At 32.4% G+C, this 15,521-nt stretch overlaps 1 protein-coding gene across 2 annotated transcripts; it reads right to left on the bottom strand.

Moving 5' to 3' along the window:
- Nucleotides 1-4,012: 4,012 nt before the first annotated feature.
- On the bottom strand, nt 4,013-15,301 carry LOC137811024 (phosphoinositide phosphatase SAC7-like). 2 transcript variants are annotated; one of them, XM_068612575.1, is made up of 21 exons: nt 14,948-15,301; nt 14,483-14,648; nt 14,268-14,351; nt 13,541-13,668; nt 13,360-13,451; nt 12,798-12,855; nt 12,484-12,540; nt 12,350-12,383; nt 12,183-12,263; nt 11,255-11,361; nt 9,698-9,784; nt 9,543-9,620; nt 9,220-9,290; nt 9,030-9,128; nt 8,516-8,615; nt 8,315-8,423; nt 8,102-8,174; nt 7,200-7,293; nt 6,753-6,845; nt 6,124-6,190; nt 4,013-4,478 (listed from the first exon to the last, which is right to left on the bottom strand). In XM_068612575.1, the coding sequence occupies exons 2-21, from the start codon at nt 14,628-14,630 to the stop codon at nt 4,351-4,353; spliced, it is 1,788 nt and encodes a 595-aa protein (XP_068468676.1). In that variant the 5' UTR covers nt 14,631-14,648; nt 14,948-15,301; the 3' UTR covers nt 4,013-4,350. The 2 variants fall into 2 exon arrangements, with proteins under 2 accessions (XP_068468676.1, XP_068468677.1); XM_068612576.1 differs by having other exon boundaries at nt 14,749-14,953.
- Nucleotides 15,302-15,521: the final 220 nt, after the last annotated feature.

Raw genomic sequence — 15,521 nt, 5'->3', positions numbered from 1 at the left:
TTCTAATTTTACCCACACTGAAAAGTGCATTCTCATGGAAGGGCGGTGCATGAGCATGATGTGAGTGTGAAGTGAGGGAGGAGGGGCCGACCTACATAGATGCGAAGAAGTGCAATCATAGATGGACTTGGGTCATGTTAGACTTGGTGGTGACTTGGTAGAGAATAAGTGGTGACCTTTGAAGGAAAATGTGGTGACCTGTGACAATTTTTCTACACACATTTTTAGTGCAACCTAAAGTGCACCCTTTCACCATTGGATCATTTTGTCTCAATCCAATATTTTTAGTGCAAGCTAAAGTGCACCCCTTCACCATTGGATCATTTTGGCTCAATCCAATATTTTTAGTGCAAGCTAAAGTGCACCCCTTCACCACTAGATTATTTTGGCTCAATCCTATATTTTTAGTACAAGCTAAAGTGCACCCCTTCACCACTGAAGCATTTTAGCTCAATCCAATATTTTTAGTGCAAGCTGAACTACACCCTTTCATCACTGGATCATTTTGGCTCAATCCAATTTTTTAGTGTCAGCTAAACTGCACCTCTTCACCACTGAATAAATTTCGTTCAAGCCATTAATTTTAGTTTGACCGAAAAGACACCCTTCACCACTGGACATGTTTGGCTCGAACGATATTATCTAGTGCAAGCGAAAAAACATCAGTGCTTAAATACAAGTAATATTGGCCTTTGGGTGGAACCAAATTAGGTATGTCAAGTGAAAATGCATCACTGCTAAAAGCACTCACGTAATTGTTGGATTTAGAAAAATCTTCCGCATTGTTATTCCTAAAATAAATATTTGAGTAACGGTGTTTAAAAGAAGAGAAAACATAACATTTTGTGAAAAATATATTTTTTTAGGATAACCGTGTACACTTTAATCTTACAAAATATATTCAATACGGTAACAAAATTTTCATACAAACATATACAACCCACCTATTGCATGTGGGTGACTGAACATCTACTACCATTATTCAAGAATACTTAATAAAACTGTACACGTGTCATTCATAAACTTCATCCTTAATACATTGTCATATTCGTCAACATTTACTCAGGGCGTTGTTTCTTACCTGCAAAGGAATAACAAAGATGACTTAAAAACATCTTGATGTATAACAAATTTAGTGAATAAAACATTGGAATAAGTTGTAGTAGAAATAACCGAATGACCTAAGGTGCACTTCAGTTGTGTGAACTATTCAAATCACTATCTAATGATGTCAACAACAAAACAAACCCAATAGAAGGATTGTTTGAGACCTAAGAATGGATACAATAGCATTAGTTATTATTACATATTATTCAAAGTTATACATCATTTGAAAGAGTTTAGTTCTTCAACAACATACATATTTTGTACGTAGCCCCTCAACTGTACTACGTATCTCATTGAATGTATTTAGGTTGACTTCAATTTCACCCATGACCCTCGAACACATAACTTCTGAATTGGCAGGCTTGTCTGTGGTCTATAGCAAGTACAAGTAACTTCTATTTAAAAACACTCGTGCATAGTTATATGGATAAGAACTGTTTTAAGAAATGGAAATTAAATCGAAGGTCAAATATGTTATGCATTTTACTAATATGGGTCATCACATATTCCTACTAGTGTCACCACATAGTGTCACACTTTAAATTGAGTAAATTTTTTTGCTCATTGCACATTGTTCTACTCTCATGCCCTCTAAGGAACTCATTTAACCCATTTTTTCCTCACCTCATAACCTCCAGAAGAAACACGGATACTCACTAGACAGTTTCAAAAAAAGTTTCCCTGGGTCTATGCAAAAAGTCTAACGTGAGTCACCACATATTCCTACTAAGGTCACCAGATACTGTCACCCTCTAAAAACCTTATTTAACTCACTTTCTCCCTAAATCATGTCCCACCCCAACCATAATAGCTTCAGAAAATGTATTTTTTGGAGAAAAAAAATACTAAAAAAGCAAACATAGTTACACAAATTAAGTAAACGCAAATGTATACTTTTAACAATAGATTCCACACAAAAAAAAGTCATGCTCCATAAAAAAAAACAAATAGTAAGCTCAAACAACTATGACCACAACAGATTTAAACACATATCACCCAATACAAAGCACACAACATGAATCTTTCACTTAATAAAGAAATGAATACAAAATTTATTACCTTTGGTCACGAATCCCTAAAACTCACGGTGGAAGAGAAGGTGGAGGAGAAACCTTGAGAAGAAGGTGGAAGAGCACGACACGACACTTGCAGTACGACAAGAACATGAAGGAGAATGTGCACACCACTTGCAACAACCCACTAAAGAATGAAGGAGAACAAAAATGAAGGGAAAGACCGCGACGGGAAGAAGAATAAGAAGGTGAAGAAGAAAAGTGAAGAGAAATGAGAACGTGAAGAAGAAGCCCTAATTTCTTCACTTTCTAACCCTAAAAGAAAATGTTAAATGTATTCAATGTGGACCTCACAACTCCAATAAAATAATATTATTTTTGTCACGTAGACAGTTGAATGGTAGAGTTATGGTTGTTCAAATATCGGAACTCCATATGAAAACAACTTCATATAGAAAATAAGGTCATGCTAACCAGTTTCTTATTTTTTATTTTAAAAAATATCTAATTTAAAAAATTGTTTTACTGAAACTAGAGTTAATAATTTTTCTTACTCAATTCAAATTATTTACTGTCCTTATTTAAAATCGAAGCGATATTCGAAATGGATTGATCAGATAAAATTCTAATCCATTTGATAAAAATTCAATTTAATCCGTCTATATAAATAATATATTTATAAAATTAAAAATATTTTTTTAAATAAATTATGTAAATCATTTTTAAAAATTGCAAAATGTCTGTATAAAAACTTGTTAAATTTCAACTTTAAATCGACTGTGAATCGCACACGTCCTTTGCAAACTTAAATCTAAGTTTTAAACAAAAATTTAATGTACAAACGGGAGGGAAAAGAAAAAAAAGTTTGGAGCACCAAAGTAAAAATCAAACACATAGAAGGTTGGTGACTTTTACATTTATTTTTATATAGGTGTTAATTGACCTTTTATGTTTCCACCATTTCAATTTTAATATGTTTTAGTTACTTTATGCCGCAAGTTTTTAAATATATAAATTACAAGTACATATTTTTAATTAATAATTAAAAAGCCTATTTTGTTGCTTAAAAAGACCATTATATATAATTTAATCATAAAAAATGAAAATATATTCTTTCAATATTTATTATTTACTTTCATTATTACAAGTACATGTTTTTAATTAATAATTAAAAACCCTATTTTGTTGCTTAAAAAGACCATTATATATAATTTAATCGTAAAAAATGAAAATATATTCTTTCAATATTTATTATTTACTTTCATTTATTAAAAAATCTTTTATCTTCAAAGTTTTTCCATATTATAATTGAATTCTTCTCTTAAAACTTTTTATGTTATTACAAAGTTTCTAAGATGGTGAATTAACAAATAAATAATAAACCATCGAAAGATTAAAATAATAAAAAATCAATAAATTTAAACGTTAGATAATTGAAAATAAAATAAAATAAAAATGAGGTAAACAAGTTAAAAAAACTCAAAATAAATTAAGTAACAAGCAAAAAAAAATTAAAAATTAGAAAATACGTGCATGAACATTAGTTATTCCTTTTTTAAGCATACAAATAAATAATAATATCTCTGGATTTTGACAATTTGGTTCATTCCCCTTTATGAATCCTATCGAAACAACAAAGGTCATGTTCGGCAGCTTAAAGGATCCGTCTGGTGTATATAGCACATACAACTGCTAACGTTAATTTACGGACTTTCCCCCTTCTTTTTCTTTTTATCAACAATTATTTTAGAAAACCCGGTCTAGTATAGAATGCACAGACAGCCTCTACTACAGCAAACACGCAAGAACCTTGATTTTTGAAATAAAAAAGTAAAATTATTGCAGAAATAAAGAATTTGCTTAAAATAATAGTAGATAATGAAATCAGTGTGTTTCCTAAAAACCTTAAAATGTCTCATAATCTTTTAAAGAAGGCGCAAATACAAATCAGATATACAGGGATGAGACGGTGCATAAGAAAACACCGGTAAAGTAGCAATGACTCACAAATGGGAGATGAATGGACTATGATGAGTATATATGTGGAAGCTACAATGATTACAAATTAGCAAGAATAAATATAATAAGCTGCAAGAAGGAGCCTCATGTAAATATTGATCGTTAAAGTGATCTAGATGTAGAACTACGTCTTCTGACGGTGATTCCTGCTGCAGAAGTTGGACCTTCAAATTAAAAAATCAATTGTTCAAACTGATATGTATAGAAATTATCACCGGGGATTGTGTAGGCGAGGTCTGTTGCAGAAAACACGGCCGTTGGCCCTCACAAATGCTGCTATACCGACACTAATGCCCGCCCACATTAGTGAAAAGAAGAAATGCCGAAAATCGTATCGCACTGTTGAAACAATGAACAAAAGATTATTTCACACCACTTGTAGAGACTCATAAACCTAAACCCAGCCTACCAAAGTCAACGTATAGCATAAGTATATGTTACCAAGACACGGACAAAACTTCTTTGGATGCTAATCAAACTTCAAAACAACTTAAAATAATGTAACAAGCACAGGCATATGCCATTCTTTTAACAGTATCTAAGCAAAGAGGTAAGCGCATTAATTCTAACAAAATTTCATCTCACATTTTTGTTTAAATATCTGGAAACCCTAGAGTAGAAAATTACGCAGCAGCATCAGTGACATGACGTCTGACCACTTCAAATTAATTTGATTACGCTCACAGGTTCGTTAAAAGATATGACCTATACTAAGCACACCAAGAAATTATTGTTATTGATCGACAGAAAGAATGCACAAATTGACTCTCCTAGCCAGAATACTAACTCACCAATTGATTAATTCCTCTCAACCCCTCTTACTAATTATTGGCAGCATGCAGGGCCCTCAACTAACAGACCTATTATAGTCTAATTGAAGTATATATTAGAATAACGCAAATTGAAGTAGGTTTATCTTGAGGGGAAGTAGTATGGGAAGTTGTTATGAAAAATGCTAAATTGTACAAAATTGGATCACACGAAAATTGTATGGTATTACTCATCCATGTTTTCTGATTAAGACCCAGTCCCTTATATTTTTAACTTTTTATCAAATTACAAAAAGTTAGATGCAACATTAGAACAGGAAAATGGAGTCATGTAAGGTTTTCTCATTTTTTTATGCATCCTATGTAGCACCCACATGGACGCCACAATACGACATTTATAATCTCTAAAATGAATATATATAAATTACTTAAATAGACAATCAAGATTTATATAATAAAAATCATATATAAAAAATTAATCAAATATAACAATCTGAACATACTGTTACTTAATAAAAAATGAATCTAATCTATCTATCTAATGTTCAAAAAGTGAAATGAAATCTAATTCATTTAAGACATTTCATTCCTTTCTTGATCATCATCATTGAAAAAGATACTAATCGAGATTCATCTAAAACCAAATTAACAACTTCAAAAAATTTCACATTATATGAAAATATGATAAGAAAATAAATAAAAACGTTCCTAATAATACATATATAACCTAAATATTTTTAATTATATATAGGATCTACTCCTTATTTTTATAATTATAATAAAAACTTATATAATAAGTTTGAGTTTTAAACTTGTAAAAAAATCACCATGTATATCCTTATAAACGTTGGGTTGAGGTTTCACATACCAAAAACATAATTTATAAATTAGACACTTCACCTAGATAAATATTTTGTAAATTAGACACTTCACTTATATGTGTAGCGCGAGTGACATACATATGTCATTGCCCAATACGGACATAGGTATATCCGAGCTTCATGGGATGTATTAATGAAGTTTTTTTACAACTATTGACTAACTAGTTATTAGCTAAGGATTCCTTTGAACCCAAGTTCTGTTCTTCTAGGTAGCGGTCATCCCTTCTATTTTCATATTCTTTTATCTTCTCTATTCTACTTCTTTCTAACACCCCCCCAGCTAATAGCCTTCAGGTATATTTGAATCTTCAACTTAAACAAAAGTCAACTCACCTTGCCTCAAGGACATGGTTGCAAAGAGGAATCCAGTCAAAACCAGAGCAAAAGCCATGGGAAATGACTGCAAAGATAAAATGGAGTAACATTAATATCAATTGGCATTTAATGCATATGACTACATTGAAGCATTTTACATGAATGAACTGCATACCAGCAAAATATGCACACAAAAAAAATATTAGTATTCAAATCCAGCCACTTAATCACTCAAATATTTCCTTGATTGAAAAATCCGGTTGTTCCTGAATATAAAAGGCCGCTTTTGAGTAAATAAATAAAACATGAGTGACTTTGGTTTCATGCATTTTGTGCCTATGGCCCATTACAACCCACCACTTTCATGTAGTATCAGGACCAACTTTCCGTAAGCCTTGAAAAGAAAACAAGTCTAATCAAACACTGAATAAAGTATTTATTTAATTATTTTTTCGTACACGAGACATACACCATATCCATAAAAATTAGTTTCCAATTAATTTAAGTATAACCAGAATGATTTTAGCCATGCATTATAGAAGTTAAAAAGTATTTATAAAATTGTGAAATTTCTAAAAACTGTTCTTAGACCAAAATAGATGTCTTAAGCTTATTCAGGACAAGACTTCCATTTAAAAAGTACTCACAGCTATAGCATCAAGGCCTCCTTTCTGAGAACTGGCAGCTGCATCTCGGCTGACAGAAACTATATAATGTCCTTGTATGAGATCAATTGCATCCTTCGCATGATAAAAAAACATCAACAGCATAAATCAATTACTGATATATCAATAAATTCTTTAATCTAACATTTAAAAAGATTAATTTACACAAGATCTATTCAGGTGGTGTTAAAGCATATTGAACAAATAATATTATAGATAATGATCCACATTGAAACATTACATGAAAACTCAATATCTCCAAAAGCATAATTACTAACCATTATAGAGTAGCAAAAACTTAGAGATCAAATGTACAAAGGACAAAAACCTAGATATGATAAGTTATGATCAATGGACAACCTAGAGATTCTACACAATAGCTAGACTGCTGGAGTACAACGTACATAATGATAATTTAGCCTCACAAACCTGCTTTGTTCCATCACGAAAGTTATTGTAATAATATCGTAGAAGAGCATTACAGCCATCTTGTATTATCCCTTGAACTGTGCGGTGCCCAAACCTGAACCCAACACAATTTAATTAGAGAAGCCACAGTGGTTAAACTCAAAATCATAACAGCAACCTAATTAGAACAAGAAATGACGACTCTTATCAATGCCAGTAAGTTATTAAACCTTGAAAGTACACAACATTTGCATAATTATGTTAGTTATGATACGATTCGTGATTCTAGTTGAATAGTCAATAAAATTAAGCAGTATAAATCTATAGAGAATGAGCCAAGATGAACAAAGAAAAAACATCTGGCACAAAAATTACAGAATTGGAGATCCCGCATCAATTAGAGATTAGGACATTTCATAGTTTATGTGGGTATAAACCTCACCTTTATAAATCGGTTTTATAAGATTGAGTTAGGCTTAAAATCTATTTCTCAATATGGGATCAGAGTCATCTAAACTTTATCCTAACAAGAGTTTGTTGGACTTATCAGGTCACCCCCTATATAAATATATAGTTTAACTCAACCTTATAAAACTAGTTTTTAAGGTGAGGTTTGCACACATTTATATTTTATGAAATGTTTTAATCTCTAGTTGATGCGGAATCTCTAACAAAAACTAATTCCTGTCCTATTATTAGTTAAAAGAGTCTACATTGCAACTGACAATACAATAATAACCAGCAGTATATAATGCAAGACACTCTCAAGATGGTTTCAAATTATCCTATGCTAATTTAACTTCAGCATAGAATTTCACCAAAAAGAAATCAGTATAGAAGAACCTTCACGGGATCTTGATTTCTCAATCTTCTTTATATTTGAGGAGAATGAAATGCTTTAGAAAAATTCATCAAAAAAATACCTGACAAAGTCTCCTTTAAGAGCAGGAGTTCCTGAGTATTGAATGCTTACATCATCCCCATGATTAGCCCACACTGACCAAAGAGAATCAGTCAGAAATCTAGTTTCAAGTGCTATGAAACAATGAAATTTGATAGTATTAAATGAAGATAACAACAAAATATAACATATATCTATTTGAAATCACATAATCTGAAAATTAATAAGCACTCACAGATCTTAAAGCTTTCATCCAGATTTGGGTGTGAACTAATGGTTTCTTCAGCACCAAAGACACCAAGCCTTCTAAGCTGATATTCCAACATATTTCGACCTATCATGCTCTGCATACATACTTAAACATGAGTATGCAGGAAAATTATGTCATAATTTCATAAACACAGATACATACATTTAGCTAAGTGAATCAACCAACCTGAGTTACATTTGTACGGTCTAGACAATCAATACAATTGGTCCTAACAACTCCAAGCTGTTCCTTCATTTTCTCTCCCTTTTCATTCAGCAGAAGATATCTATAATTCCCAAATAAATATGCAACCCAGGTTCAGATTTTTATTTTTAAATGTCTCAGTTATACAAAAACTAGCTTCATATATTTGTAAGACAGCTCATGACATTATGCTTGAAAGTGTCCAAGTTATTATAGCAGACGTTCCAAATTAAGCAGCATAACATACATAGTAATATAAACTATTGGTATTTTTTCAAATATAAGTAGTTCATAAAAAGCTCCCTGCATGGAACCAATCCATGTAAAAGCATGAATCAAAGATAAGTAATATATAAACTATGGTATTTTTTCAAGGATAAGTAGTTCATAAAAAGCTCCCAGAATGAAACCAATCAATGAAAAAGCATGAATCAAATTGCAACTAATCCTCAAGAATGTCAATATCTAATAGCTTAACCAATAAAAATGACCATACCCGTTTCTCTCCAGAAAATCTGAAATTTGTTCATAAAGGATTGAGAGACGATCGAAATGAACGTGCCCACAGATATGGTGAAAATCAAAGTGCAGATATCTACAAAAAAAAAATCAAATTTACATGGGTAACCCAAAAACATAAGAATGTATGTATATTAGCCTAAAAGTTAACTGAAAGAGACTTCTACCTTACATCATTGCTAGCCACATGCTGCACTGTTTCACCAAATTTTTCACACAATCGCCCTTCTCCTCCGTGCTGAAAAATACCAAGGAAAAAATAGAGGGCTCAAATGTATGCATGCTGATACATAAAAATTTCACGCTCATTATCACACATTCTTAGGAACGTATACATGATATATCTATAGTATTTTTATTGGTGCAAACAGGTTGCACACATTCTTTACAGTCATAAAAAATTTACAATGTAATTACATACACCATCCGGTAAAATTGTCAACCATTATATAAGTATTCTCAACTCATTATGAAATGAAAGAATATTTACCTTGTTAACAAGATCAACAGCTAATACAGCCCCGTATTTTTTCCTTAAATCTAAGAAATGCCTCTCTAGGACTCGTGGCTGCATATTAAACAAAGAAATATGAGTGAAACACACATAGAATAATATATGTAGACCTTAGAAATACAACCACTTACAGCCTCCTCAGGTTTCAACAACTCAAACTTCGGTTTATAAGTTAAATCAACGATTTGCTGCCAGAGGAGTGGGATTGAACCACGCACCTGCAAAAACTCAACCAAAATGACTTTGATATGAAATGAAGTACATGTTTAATTGACTGACACAATGTTAGTGGTACACTACAGTAAGCATTTATCTCACAACTAAAAGCAAACATCCAAGCTCCTCTTGCTTTGCTTTTATCACAGTCATGTACTTTTGGATCATATAATGGCAAAAATCACCCATTCTAATATAAGATAGCAGCACAGATCTCCATGAAAAACCTGCTAATACTAGTTTGCATCCAACATTCCAACTATGAATATCACAAGGTAACTGTCAAGATAACCTTAAATCCGACTACGTACAAATCTTTTTAGGGGGACCATATATTTTAATTACAAAAATACCCAAGTATTGTTATGTTGTAATGCTATTTTCTGTTCAATTAAAAGTTACAAGTCACTGCATGAGGTAATACTTGGCCTAGCAGTATCTAGTAATCTTTACAATTCAATATCAACCCATCTTGAAACTAGAAAAGTAAATTTGCAAGAAATGAGCTTCTGTAAAAAATAAATGAACATGTAATTCTAAGCAAAAAATGGATTTATCCCTTAAAAAAATATATTATCGTGAGATTGCTTTGTAATTCTCCCCACCAATATTTTTCAAATCTAGAAAAAGAAACAATGACAATGTTTGATAGATTGTGTCACGGTGAATGTGGGACAGTAAATACAATAGAAAGGACGAATGTAAGAAAGTTATTTTAGGCCTTGTTTGGGTTAGCTTGTAGCTTATAGGAGCTTTTCAATTGTAAACCCTGTTGTTAAACATTTCTAAGATAAGATTCTTGAGCTCAATTAATTTTGTAGGTGCTTGTTGAGAAGGTACCTGGTAAAACTTCTAAAGAAATGCATAAGTTAATTTTAACTTATGCAAGAACTTTTATTCATCTTACCTCCTTGAGAAATTTGTTGAGAAATTTTTCTAAAATAGATAGAACCAAAACTACGATTCTCCACTACAAAACTCTAGTGAAAGAAAAGCACGTTATTTGGTCGTTATTCAGAAACCTGCTCCAAGTATCCTTGGCAACAAAATCAGAGGTATAATTCTGTGAGCTGCTTTGGTATCACTTGTTTTACGAAACTTAAGGTTACTTTTAAGCACCAACTAGCCAAGATGCTTGCTTCTTGAAAATTCAACACCATTAATTTGAAGGGAACAAAAATACTTAATACTAATTTGGGTAGACAATAAAGAATTTTTCAAATATATTGAACATGAAAATAAGTATTTTTTCCGACTTATAATAAAAAATCTAGACAGATACCAATAGTTTATTAATTATGTTGCTGTTAACTTGCCTATAACTGGAAAAGGTCGTGTTCAACTTAATTCAAAACAATGGAAATACTTTAAGAATAGGATCACTAATCTGAATTAAGTCATCAACACATTCATATCTTGAATGCCAAACCCACCATGTAACTGGTTGATTTCACACTCATAGAAAGCAATACCTGAACAAATGAAGCGGTATACCCATTAAACTGCATAATCTGTTCTGTTTCCACAAAATTGGCAACATAACCATCAGGATCAGCTCCTCTTCTCCACATCCGAGTTCCTTTCAAGAAACAAAATTATATTTTTAGTATCAGTCAACCACCAATAAAAGATGATGGCATCCATCTTAAAGTGTTAAAAAAGCCTAGATGGTCAAATGTATTTGGTATTTGTTTCTCATACAAAATATTTCAAGATGCCTACATGGTACAAATGATTTTAAATCATAGTATCAAATTAACATGTTCAATACATAATTTTCATGAGGATCTTCATCTAGAATGAAATGCTTTTTATTTCTCTATATAATTGTGATTAATACTTTAATGGTTCATCCAATTGTTTCAGCTATATAAATTTTAACTAATTGATAAACAATTTGCTCTGTATTGCTCAATACTAGTACCCACTAAAACATTGCTTTCATGGCCCTAGTTAATATAATCAGTGTAACGTGGGGAATCTTTTCATTGTATCAATCTCTACTCTATGGTCAAATACCAAAATAGTTGTCATGTTATTGGGAGATGGAGAGCAGAGAAAACTGTAATATTCGGCATGGTCTTCATTAAATGCCCCAGCCTAAACTGTCAATAACTAAAACATATTCTCTACCCTCTACCATCCATTTTTAGTGCAACCAAAAGATGAACCATAAAGAAGTGCAACTGCAAACAAATCTCATAATTGTTTTCAATATCACCACCACCACATTAACTGTTAAACTAATTTCATGGCCTCAGATTTTGATTTTATAAACGGTCAGGAACATGCATACATATATATGATATTTAAAGTGCAAAATCAATCTAAAAACGACAGATTTTTACTTTGTTTTGGTGCATGGAAATAAATAGAAACCTATGTAAAAGTTTTAAATACCATTTCTTCTTGTGCATCTCCTAGCAATCAAAGTGACATCAATAATATCTTTCCCAATGGCTGCTTGATAGTGATGAAAGCCTATTTACTTGTTAAGGATAACCTTGAAAAGAAACAGTTACATGATCGCGCAATAGCATTGCAAATAGTTAATCAAATAAGGATACTGCCTTGGACTACGGGGAGCAAGTATGGTTCAAGCTGGAAAGCACATGATTGCACACTTGTTGGTTAGTAATATAAAGAACTCATAAGTACTTAAAACATTGAACAGGTAAAAATAAAATTGCCACAAACCTACCTTGTTATCTATGAGCACTTCTAACATATAATTGTTCCATAGGAATCGAGGTTCTGCCTGTGATCAATAATTTAATATCATAAGCAGAAAAATAGGGAAAACCAAAAGCTGCAGAAAAAATCAATTAAGAGAGGGCATTTTGCATAGACACCAGGAGTGTCAATCAAACTATATCACATAGGAATAATATTCAGAATAAAGTATGCTGGATGGGGGAGGATTCTAAGATGGCATCAGCACCTTTTATTAAAAAAATAAATAAATATCTCTAATACTACCAGGCTTGTGGCAAAGAAAATAAAAACAATAAATACCTGTCTCCAAAGTGGAAGCAATCTAGACTCATCACCCAAGTCATTCAACCGCTGTGCACTGCAGAACATAATATAATAACAATAAAAAAGAAGTAACAGTCAGTATTACCACTAAAACTTTAATCAAGATTGTAGTGACAAACATCTTTAATATTAAAATAAGTACCTAACCCTAAAATACATGCTCTAGAGGTTTATAATCAATATGGCCAAACATATTTTCATTCAAACTTTTCACATTCACACTTCTAGTGTAATGATATCTTTCAAATTGCACTATGTAATGCAACTAACTATGCAAGCAGAAGTCTTGTCTTGAACATGAACGAACTAAATACCATGCAAAAAACTTGCACATATTTTATACAAAAGAAGGGGCATAAACTGCATTTTCCATAGGTTTAAAGGTTTCACGGTTGTGCCTACTAATCAAAAGAAGAATGTATGCGTACTTTCATTTTTGTTGATATTTATATATGTACAAGTGTAAGGCAGCACATGTTAGGATTTTGCATTCATAAATATGAATGTAAGAGACTACTACAAAAATATTCAGAGATACCTCAGAGTTAAATTAGTTTCATATGAGAAGAACAGACCAGAGCTCTTCTCAGCAACATTAAGCAGCGCAGAAAATTCCATCTCTATTTTCTTCTGCCAAATATGATGCAGTAATTATTAGTTTCAAACTGGTAGTGGACATAGACTGAAATAGGAAATAAGTGAATCTGTAGCAAACATACCTGTTCAGCAGGGGTGTTTTTAAGAGAATTGTCACATGGAAAAACCTTCAATGAAGAAATTTTGAAAATTGGATGCCCCAAGTAAGATCCAACAGATTCACGCTCAGTTATAACCAGCAAATATGATCCTAGTTGAACAGTTAAATTTAGCAACAAAATGATTGCTCAAACAGAAGTCTAGCATTTAATATTATGAGTTCTGGAGAGAAGTCAGGTACGTAAACTAGATCAATAAAATAAGATACCATATCAATATCAAAACCGCAAGTACAAGTACTGAATAAAGAGGGCAGCAGGGATAGGCACTTGCTTGTTTCATAAGCTACAAGGATAAATTAACTAAAAGGAACTCATACAGTGGAAGACTGTAAAGCTACCATGATTCTTAAACCCATCGTTTTTTGTTAAAACGATAAATATAAAAAAAAATGCATAATTTACCTTTTTGCTGGTGTTGTATTCAAATATTACCTTCACTTATGTTTCAAAACCAATTATCATAAATCATTAGTCAAATATCCCAATTCCCAGTCATAATCTATCTCGCAAAAAAACTCCCTAATCTAAATACTTGATTAACTTCGCTTTAATGCAGAATCAAATAGATAAGGATGCACGCCAACAAAAAGTCCTTTCAACACACATGAAATAAAAACTTAAAGGGAATATACAATAGTCAAATATATCCACAATATCCATCATCAAATATGGTTAAGTGATTGCTAACCAGCCAATAGCCTCAACATCCCTACAACACCAAAAATTGTATATATCTTAGGAACACGAAGCGAGCTGCATTCCGGAACCTCATCTGTCAAAGCAAGACAACAAAAGAGCAAAACAAATTAAAAAAAACATCGATCAGTAACGAATTACTGAAAATCACCAAAGGAAGACCAATACGATAACAAAAGCACGAAGGGAAGTAACAAAATAACCTACCGATGAGCTTCATGGATCCATCGACTCGATTAACAGCCAAAGAAGAACCAGAAGATCCATCCGTAGGCTCAATCACATACTGATCCGGAAATTCCCAGAGCCGCATGCGCGCATACAGCTTCTGCACAGAATCTGCCTTCTCCATCATTATTGAAACTCGAACTCGCTGAAAACAACACATTCGAATAAGCAATTAACTACTACATTCACGAGGAATCGTCAACTATCAGCGATTCAAATCTCAATTTATAATTTGAGCTTCCTACACGGATCAATCGGAGCGAGAAAAAACTATGCTCGAACCACTCAGAACAGAGAACTAGTGGAGTTCGATCTAATCTATATAAAAAAAATAAAAATAAAAACTAGTTTCCCGCTAAGATTAGATAGAGTGATTTAGTTTCTGGAATTTTCTGGCGCTTCGTCGTTGAAGAAAATGAAGAAGGGATTGATGAATAAGTTTACCTGGTTGGCAAGATCGAAGAACGAAGTGAAAGTTAAGACCCAAATTCGAATTGGCGTTGGGCTCTTAATACATGAAGTGAGGGTCTGCAACGAAAAAGGAATGATGCTCCAACGTGCTATATTCTTTTTTTTTCTTTTTAAAGCTAACGGCGTGTTTGGAAGCTTCGGAACGGGGCAGGATTGCGATGGGCCAAATCCTTGTTCAAATTGGTGGTGTCCAAATGCGGCTTTAGGACTGAAACTTGGACCGGTTCCGCGGAAACGGAGCCAGGGGAAGTGTGTGCTCCTTACACGTGGAGGTTGATAAGAGGTCTGTGAGACCGTAGCCTAATACTGCGGAGAACCCTATGTCGTAGTTCACAACTATGGTGGTACCTTTAATTTCTACTTTTGAAAATTTTGCATTCATAAATTTTTATTTTTAATAATAATTAAATATAAATAAATTGTAACTAAACTATGAAACTCCTGTAGATAGTTTTATTTTATATATATAAAGTTGTTCTTTGATGAGTGTGTTATTTCACCTGGGTTGTTATACTGTTTAGACGAAAATATAAATATAAAAAGTAGA

Source organism: Phaseolus vulgaris, chromosome 2, assembly GCF_000499845.2.
Source record: "Phaseolus vulgaris cultivar G19833 chromosome 2, P. vulgaris v2.0, whole genome shotgun sequence".
Taxonomy (NCBI): Eukaryota; Viridiplantae; Streptophyta; class Magnoliopsida; order Fabales; family Fabaceae; genus Phaseolus; species Phaseolus vulgaris.
The sequence above is the reverse complement of the archived record's forward strand: the minus strand, read 5'-3'. Positions and strand labels throughout refer to the sequence as shown.

What these genes read in the sequence shown, in the direction of transcription:
- LOC137811024 (XM_068612575.1), bottom strand. Translation starts at nt 14,630, where the DNA reads ATGATGGAGAAGGCAGATTCTGTGCAGAAGCTGTATGCGCGCATGCGG. An exon ending in GAGATGCACAAGAAGAAATG is followed by an intron (nt 11,362 to 12,182) that starts GTATTTAAAACT and finishes GTTTCTTGAAAG; the next exon opens with GAACTCGGATGTGGAGAAGA. An exon ending in ATACCGCTTCATTTGTTCAG is followed by an intron (nt 9,785 to 11,254) that starts GTATTGCTTTCT and finishes GAGTTTTTGCAG; the next exon opens with GTGCGTGGTTCAATCCCACT.